This window comes from Ciconia boyciana, chromosome 2, assembly GCF_034638445.1.
Source record: "Ciconia boyciana chromosome 2, ASM3463844v1, whole genome shotgun sequence".
Classification (NCBI taxonomy): Eukaryota; Metazoa; Chordata; class Aves; order Ciconiiformes; family Ciconiidae; genus Ciconia; species Ciconia boyciana.
The window spans coordinates 125,517,172-125,526,157 of record NC_132935.1 but is presented as its reverse complement, the minus strand read 5'-3'; the positions used below and the strand labels follow the sequence as shown (position 1 = coordinate 125,526,157).

Genomic DNA, 8,986 nt, shown 5'->3' with positions numbered 1-8,986 from the left:
CCCTCAGACCCCGCTCCCGCGGGGTCGGAGGGGCCTTAAAGGCCCAGCGCGGGGCCGTGTCCTGCGCCCGGCCGCGCTGCCCCGTCGGAAGTCGGTGATGTTACCAGAGCTGCTAAACTACTTTATCCTGACAATTTTAACCACGTTGCAATCGATACCCTGACCCGCTCGGGCGGCTGGGCCTCCTGGTCACGCGGGGCTCTCAGGAGCTCCCTCGGTAGGCCGTAACGTCATAAAAGGACATAAATCCCCTTTTGCACCCGCCGTGTTTGCTTTCGCTCTGTGTTGGTGCTACACGTTCAGCCTCACCCAGGTTACAAGGATAGGAATGCTACTGCAGCTACTCGCCCCCGCCGTGGCACCTCGTCCAGCCCTACCCAAAGTCTGTCCAAATAACGAAGAAAAAAACGTAGCTCTGTCTCTTGCTTTTTCTAGACGTCTGGTTTATGCTGTCAGTGCAAGAACTGCAATGAAGAATCTTGGGCAAAAAGGTCTGTGAGGCTTTGCTTTCTTAAGAATGCAAGATTTTAAAAGTTCCAAGTAAAGGAGGTCTTTAAAGTTCAGGCTGGCTTGTGATTATTGGCTGACGTTATGCTCTAGCCCTGCAGTCCGCTTCTGGCAGGTCACACAGCTTCTGTAATTTTGTGAGAAGATGGTACCTATCCCTTACAAAAGCTGAGATTTAACCCAAGGTAATTAACTTTTGCTGAGATTACAGTAACTGTTCCTACTAGCATACTTTAAAAGTCAGTAATTCAGCCCTCAAGATCATGGAATTGGTACCAAAGTAATAAAATTTTAATCTAAGATGATGCCATGTTCCTTGGCTGCTGCTTCAGCTTTTAGCTTCCTTTCCATGCTTTTCATATAGGCATGTGACTGTTAATGTTGGATGCCCTCTCAAATTTAAAGATTAACTATATTGCTATACCTGTAACATAAGTACATAATGCATGTAAGTATAGCATTTGTAAATAATGCTTTGGAAGTGCTCACAGCAAAGCAGTGTGAAAAAATTAGAAAACCAACTTCCAACAAATGACTAACACCTTAAATACCCAAGGAACATTATTTCTAAAGGGAAATTAAATACAGACTCTTCGTTAAAAAAAAATCTACACAAGTGTTTTTTTTTTCTTTATTAAATACTGTATTTCCCTCTTTTTTGGCATCTCTGGTGTTTGTTTTTTATTTTCTTTTTCCTGCAGTAGGTGCCTCAAGTCTTTGCTGATGAGACTTTAGCATGCATTTTCTACTCTGCCATCATAGCTCCTGGACTTCATGTATGTGAAGAATGGTGCCACTGTTTTTCTTAAGTAAAAACTTAATTGTTCCTACATGCCATCTCAGGCATAGCTAGCAGTTTGGTCTCAGTTCAGATCATGCACTACGGTTTCTGCATCTGGAAGCAGCAACAACAAATAGTTTACTTTTGTGTATTGGTGCTGTTGGTGTATTTGTACACGTATTTTCAAGACACTCCTGTAAAGTCAGTGATCAAGTTGTCTTTGTTTACCTCTGTCTTCTCTACCAGTATTTCAGCCTGTGTGTGGAGGAGCACACTATCCAAGAATGCGACAGCAAAGCTGGGAGCTGGTGAAGGATGGCGATCTGAGGTGTGCAGACAGCAGAACAGGGATCAGATGGGGATTGGGACTACAGCAAGGGAACAAAGCACAGGCAGGAAAACTGTGCCAAGGAATTAGTTAAGGTGGAATACAAAATGGGCCTGGAAGGGACTGCACGGTCCTGAAGAGCTCCTCCTGCGTGTGTGTGTGACGGCCTTTAATTACATGACCACGCACTGTTTACCGCAGGAGTTTTGACATTTCCTGCCTGCTCAGTGCAGCACACACGCAGCATTAAGGAAACGGACGGGAAACGACAAGGTTTCCCTCATGACCGTAGCATTACCTTCTTGAGTATTATTCCACTGAGACCGTGGGTTTGTTTGGGGGGGCTTAGGCTTCTTACTCTTCCTTTGCGGTTTTTAAATGCGTGCCTTGGGGAAGGAAGTGATTTCCTTGCCTTTTCCCGTTGCCGGTGCTGCCTACGCGGCCGCACTCCCGGCCCATCCGCACCGGCGAACCCGGGAACAGGGCGGGCCGCCGCCTCTCCACAGCGCCGCGGCCGCCCTCCTCCGCGCGCCGGGCGCGCGGCGGGCCGCGCAGTCCACCGCCGAGTTACCGATTCGTTCGCGCCGCTCCTCACCAATCGTGACATCGGGGATCGGCCACAAAGCCGTCGCGTGCTCCAACCCCCCCCCTGTTTGTGACGGGTGGTGCGGTCCCGCGCCGTCGGAACGGGAGAGGGAGGCAGAGCCAACCACCGCGGAGTGGGGGGGAGCGCGGCCGGCGGAGGTACCGCTGAGGGCTAGGACGGGGGGAGGCGGGGGCTCTCCAGCCCCTGCCGGGAGGGGCGGGCTCCCCCCGCTGGCGGCGGCGGGGCCGCGGGAGAGGCTGCCCCTAGCGGAGCTGGGCGGGACGGCAATGGCGGCGCCGGGAGGCGTGGGCACCCAAACTCAGGTGGGCACAGGGGAGTGCCGTGGCATCAGGGCCCTTCTCTGCGGTTTGAGCTTATGGTTTAAACATTAGAAGTAGTTAATGCCCTTTAAACACCCGGTGACGTCCGACAGGCTGTTGTTCGCGAGGAGAAATTAACCTCCCGTTTGTTTCTCTCTTCAGCGCCTGCAGTAGGTAACGTAGCATTGCTAGGGTCAGACTAGGCCTCCTAATTACCTCAACCCGCTTAACGGCATTTGATTAGAAGCTGCGTGTGATGTTAGGCACACACTGCTTTAAAGACCTCTGCGTTTAACTCCCCACTCTTTTTATAAAATGCAGGCTAACTGGCTCAAAACAATTAAAATGACTAATTTGTGTCAGGATTTAAGGCAGTCTCCTTTAAAAAAAGTGTGCATTAGTAAGTGCTGTTTTTAGCATTTTATTTTTTAACAACGCTGCTGTGTACTTGTGCTGCCACAGGAAAGAGCAGGTCTGTGTATTTTAGCAGGGGTGTGTTAGCCCCCTGGCCATGCACGGTCCCCGTATAGCTCCCTATATTTTACCCAAGACCTGGTGATGCCACGGTGCCCTCTCTGTGAGGCGACAAGCAGGTGACCCGTTGAAGCCTGTATGGTAGGTGTTGGCAGAGCTGTGCTGCAGCCTCTGCCCTGCTCCAGCGTGCCGGATGCGTGCGGTCAGACCGGCTCCCCACCTGGGGGTGGCTGGGGCAAGGCGTGAGAGAGGGGCTGCGGCGTTACTGCTTGGCATGGCCCTCTCATCCCGCCTGAAGTACTTGTGCTCGGCAGCGGCCTTCTGCTGTCACTTGACATGTCCCACGATACGTGGGGTCTGGCAGCGTTACCTTCAAGGGAGCTGGGAAATCTGCAGGCTGTGTGTTTCATGGCTTCTGGCCAACAATTGAACAGTTGGTAGCCAGATCTCAGGATGTGCTGTAAGTGCTATGATACTTTGTTGTGAAAAGCGTTTTCTGTCAGAAGATTGTTTTTACAGTACATAGTTTATTTTTATGGTTATTTCTATTAGATTACAAAATTAAACATCATAATAAGTGATGGTCTACCCATAAGTGTGAAATGATTGCAATCCGAAATGTGTTTTTGTTCATTTTACAAGTCTTTGAAGGTGCTGTTGTGGTGCATCTTGCTCAAATGCACTTGAGGTACTGTCCCCTGACAGTCTAAATACCCCAAGGCTGATAAAGGGTGCGTGGAGGTGGAAAGATGAGGAGTCTTGACCAAGATATGTAATTGCCTTGGTGACAGAACCAGGAAGAGTTTCTTGACTCCTGTTCTGATTTTTCCCAGACCATTCTGCCTGACATAAAGGTTGAGGTGACAACATCCTTCATGTCGTAATGGTAGGACTTACACTTTCAGGTGAACACACACTTTCTCCCTTAGAAGAATGAAGCTGTTAATGCTCATTGTTGATATCTCCAGCTAGCTGGTGGTTGAAGCCCCGGGCGGAGTTTTGCAGCAAAACCGAGTGCCTTGCAGTCCGCAGTGGTGCAAAGTCATATTCATTAGCAGCTTACGCTAGAAGAGCCCACTAGAGGCATTCACAAAGTGAATGTGTTTCTATGCCCTGTCTGCCATAATATGTACTATTCCTGATTACAGACACGGAAACTACATCCTTTTCTGCACGGTTGAAAATAGGCTGTCATGTAAAAAGCAGGTTATTAATTTAGCGTACTTGGAACGTTTTTCACTTTGGCTGCTTTATTGTTGTGTTTGCGTCTTTTTTTCCCTCAGTTACAGGAATGTGCTTGAAGTGATTGATTCCCACCATGTTCTCACAGTGCTCATGGGATCTATTAAAGATTGCAAATCTTCATCTCCGGAGTCTGAATTTAAATCTGCATTTACGAAACCACAGAAGAGCTTTCAGCAAGTCACTGCCTGCGTGTCGAAGGAAAGTAGTTGTTACAGGTCTTGGCTTAGTGTCCCCTCTTGGTGTGGGGACTCAGTTTGTGTGGAAGCGCCTTCTCCAAGGAGACAGTGGGATTGCATCGCTAGACGGGGAAGAATATGCAGGCATCCCGTGTAAAGTGGCTGCTTGTGTGCCAAGGGGAAACAAGGAGGGTCAGTTCAGTGAAGAAAGCTTTGTGTCAAAGTCAGAGATCAAATCCATGAGTTCTGCCACTGTGATGGCCATTGGTGCAGCAGAGCTAGCAATGAAGGACTCCGGCTGGTCTCCCCAGTCTGAACAGGATCGCTTAAGTGCCGGTGTGGCAATTGGGATGGGAATGGTTCCGCTGGAAGAGATTTCTGATACAGCCACTTTATTTAAAACAAAGGGTTATAACAAGGTCAGCCCGTTCTTTGTCCCAAAGATTTTGGTCAATATGGCAGCAGGCCATATCAGCATTAGATACCAACTGAAAGGGCCGAACCATGCTGTGTCAACTGCTTGTACCACAGGCGCACACGCTGTTGGAGACTCCTTTAGATTTATTGCCACTGGTGATGCTGATGTCATGCTGGCTGGAGGGACTGAGGCTTGCATTAGTCCTTTGTCCTTGGCTGGATTTGCAAGAGCTCGGGCCCTCAGCACGAGTTTTAACTCAAGGCCTAAAATGGCATGTCGACCGTTTGATTCGCAGAGAGAAGGGTTTGTAATGGGAGAGGGTGCTGCTGTGCTGGTCTTGGAAGAGTATGGACACGCTGTACAAAGAGGTGCTAGGATCTATGCAGAAATTTTAGGTTATGGACTGTCTGGTGATGCTTGCCACATAACAGCACCTAATCCAGAGGGAGATGGTGCATTCAGGTAAGAACTGTATGTTGATTATGATGGCTACTTCATATGTTAATTATAGCGGGTACATTTGTTTCTGTTAACTGTATGCTTTTCCTAGAGAAGTGACTGTTCAATCTTGAATTAATATTCCAAAGCTTGAAAACCTAATCTGAAAAATGAAAGAGCCTCTGGTAAGGTTTTGCCCCAATTTTCTTTTTTTAGTAACAAGGTGAAGGCCAGTTCTTGCTAGAATGAGCCTTTTTGCATAGAGTTACGAAAACTTTCTCTATGTGAAAATATTTTGCATTTGGTGCCTACAGCTGTTCACACAAATAAGCCTCAATGGAAACCTCTTTTTTAAGATTTTTGTGGTACTATAGAACCTTTTCAGGTTCTCCTTCACCTGAGGAGAGACCCTACTGCAAAAGCAGGTTGTGTTATTTGTTGTGGTCTGAAAGGGGAATAGCATTCCTAAAGAAATCCCAAGTGATGAAAGCTGTAGAGCACTTGGAGGATCTGTTAGATATCCTCCAAGTTAGAATGTTAGAATGTTATCCTCCACTGTTAGAATAATTCTCATACGTGTAATTAGCATTTATTGTGACTATTCTTATTTAGAAGAGACTATTTAGATCATATGCTCGTGCTACAATCATGTTTAAATACTTCATTCTGATGCAGCTAAGAGTGTTGGTGGAGGGGCATAGCAGAAATACACTTTAGTACTGTTTAGTGAAATGGTAAAGCTTCGTCATTGTTAATCTCATCAAAACCAGCTCACAAGCAGATGATACTCATTGAATCTTTATCATTGACCTAATTAAATTGTCACTTAAATTACATGTGCAAGCTTGTGAGCTTTGTGTAGGCTGAATACTATTACTGACACTGGAATCTTTAGTAAAGATTTAGTTTGCATTATTCTGAATGTATGTGAATATTTAATAACAAAATTCAATATATCACTCCACAAATAGATCAAACTTCTGCATGGTATTGTAAAGCTGTGTTTGCACCTTTATTGAGTTAACAGATTTTTCAAGAAGTGTAATATACCAGGTTTCCCTCTATGCTATTTGATTCATATTTGATTGTTCTACAGACTTAGGTGTGAGTTGAGTAATCAGGAGTGTCTTATCTCAGATTTTCAGACTTGTTTACCCTTGAGATGATATGGCAATATATTGTAACAGAATTTTTGTATATTTTATGTTTGCAGTAGCATATAAATTAAATTCACAGTGGGAAGAAGTTGAAAGTTAATCTTGGTATCTCCAGAATGTTAAGCCTTTCCACCTTTGACATGAGATAATACATTTTAATACAGTCTTCAAACCAGTATTTCGTTACTGCAGTGGTATATGGATTAAATCTGAAATGTATATGCTTCTCTTACTTTTCTGTAGGAATTTTATTTGCCACGTCAAAAAATTTCAGGGGAATATATTTTTTGGCATCTTCTAATACCTACTTCAGTTGCAGACTAATACATATGTTGGAATAAACCTTCAGGAAAGGAGAGGCAAGGCCAGACTCAGAAGTGTGGCTATAAACTGTGTTCTACTAATTAATCTGTTATCTCCTTAAGTAAATATGTTCCTTGCAGCTGACATATTTAACTGAATTAATGTATCTGTTTCCCTCATGGTTGATCAGTAATCTTTTTTGCCTGAATGTTGGCTCACTGTCTAGTGACAGTGAGCATCAGTGGCCTCCAACCTAAGCTAAGCTGGATGCTTCTGAGGGTAGAAGGCTGTACTGGAGACATTTAAATTTGTCCAGCAGCCTGTGCTATCTTTTTTTGAGCTTCCTGTTATTTACTTATTTTTTACAAATTTCAAAAGAGTCAGTGGTCTTTTGCTCAGAGACACTTCATTAAGCTGTGTGGGCAAGGAGAGATGGGTGATTCATCTTCTCCTTTCTGTGGGAGATCTGTGAGAAAATCACAGTATGGAGCTGTATGGAGCTGTGGTTTTCATAAAAAAGCATGTTTTATAGAGGCAGTCAGAGTCCACAGGTCATCAGGAGTCGGAATGGAACATACCGTGTCAGGGTAGAAGAGTGTGACTTTCAGTAAATTTCATTTTATACGTAGGAATTTATGCTATCTCCTTGACATCTTCTAGCCTCTGGAAAGCGTGCAAAAGAAGCTCACAAGGAGGATGACTGCAGAACTTTTCTTTCATTTCCCAATATTTTTGTTTGCTAGAGCAATTTTTTTTTCCTAATTCCCTAATACTGTAAATATGAGGGGAAATGAAATGTAAAACCTAGGGAATCTTCTTTTCGCTTACAATGGGAAGGAGATTTCTTGGACCATTGTACTGAATGTTACATTAATGCATTGCTACACTAGAGAAACATCAGTGGAGGGAACCTAAATTTTTCTAATAATTTCAGGTAGTTATTTCTCTCCCAAACATTTTTAAATTTTGCATTGAAAAGGGTCTTTGATATATTAATGTAGTCTGTGGAGGTCGTTATATCTTCTTTCTTTCTCTTTGTATTTTTCCCAACTGTGGAATTTTTAGCAGCAAGTCTGATTTTATAGTGGGCCTCACCACTACTGTCTTTCTCAGGTGGCCAAGTGTAGATGATAGTGTGTTTATTTAGATGAATCTATCTCTTGTCATTTACATCTCTGGTAAAGTATGTCATGCAGATTTTCACATTTGATAAGCATTTTAAAACATCCTGTACTTTTGTTTTTGGTTTGTACATGTGTATTACTGACAAAGATATAATGGGAAATTCAGCGTTCTGTCGTCTTTTTTTCCTCAGGTGTATGTCTGCAGCAATAAAAGATTCTGGGATCAAACCTGAAGACATAACATATGTCAATGCACATGCAACTTCTACACCTCTAGGAGATGCTGCTGAGAATCAAGCAATCAAGAGACTTTTTAAAGATCACTCACGTAATATTGCAGTTTCCTCAACAAAAGGAGCAACGGGGCATCTCTTGGGGGCTGCAGGAGCTATTGAAGCAGCTTTTACTGCACTGTCCTGTTACCATGGAATTTTGCCACCTACTCTAAACTTGCAGAAAACAGAGGCAGAGTTTGATCTCAATTATGTTCCATTAACAGCTCAGGAGTGGAAAACTGAAAAACGGCGTATAGCACTCACAAATTCATTTGGCTTTGGCGGTACTAATGCAACTTTGTGCTTTGCAAGTGTTTAACTTATGCTGTGCATGTTGTGAAAAATGGCACTGACAATGATTTTCTGTACTGCCACCCTTGGTCTGTACTGTGATCTTTTCTCAGCTTTGAGAATTGCTCATTTGATATGTAAGAACTTTATTCACCCTAACATTTACATCAGTAATTCTTTTAGAAAGAGGAAACTTCTTTTACTCATTTTAATAAAAATAAATAAAAGACCTATTCTTTGAGTGGTAAAGAAGTTTTTATTCTTGACTAGAAGAGGAGACATTGATCATTCTGTGTTTTTTACTTCATTAGAATAGATTTTTCATATGCATGTGACAGAGAAATTGCTCGGAAACATTTATGCAAAATGGAGGCTGGCTAACAAGTTAGGACTCCACAATCGTGACTTGATGACTTACTGCGTGATGATACAAGGTTTATGACTGAGCTCTCCTTTGTTACTCATTCCATTTATAATTCTGCCTTTTATAATTCCTCATTGTAAGTTGTTTCAAATATTATAGACTTATGCACATTCTTCCACACAGATGACATTCAGGAGAC

General features: G+C 43.8%; 1 protein-coding gene across 9 annotated transcripts; it reads left to right on the top strand.

The window, feature by feature from the left end:
• Positions 1–145: 145 nt before the first annotated feature.
• OXSM (3-oxoacyl-ACP synthase, mitochondrial) lies at positions 146–8,768 on the top strand. Of its 9 annotated transcripts, none has more exons than XM_072853946.1 (4): positions 1,535–2,360; positions 2,985–3,456; positions 4,280–5,297; positions 8,049–8,768. In XM_072853946.1, the coding sequence occupies exons 3-4, from the start codon at positions 4,315–4,317 to the stop codon at positions 8,449–8,451; spliced, it is 1,386 nt and encodes a 461-aa protein (XP_072710047.1). In that variant the 5' UTR covers positions 1,535–2,360; positions 2,985–3,456; positions 4,280–4,314; the 3' UTR covers positions 8,452–8,768. The 9 variants fall into 9 exon arrangements, with proteins under 9 accessions (XP_072710052.1, XP_072710056.1, XP_072710047.1 ...); XM_072853948.1 differs by having other exon boundaries at positions 1,542–2,360; positions 3,311–3,456; XM_072853950.1 differs by having other exon boundaries at positions 1,542–2,360; positions 2,985–3,137.
• Positions 8,769–8,986: the final 218 nt, after the last annotated feature.

Bases quoted from the DNA above. Each gene is read 5' to 3' on its own strand.
- OXSM (XM_072853951.1), top strand. From the start codon at position 4,315: ATGTTCTCACAGTGCTCATGGGATCTATTAAAGATTGCAAATCTTCAT. The intron at 5,298-8,048 runs GTAAGAACTGTA...TTTTTTCCTCAG, and splicing joins GAGGGAGATGGTGCATTCAG to GTGTATGTCTGCAGCAATAA.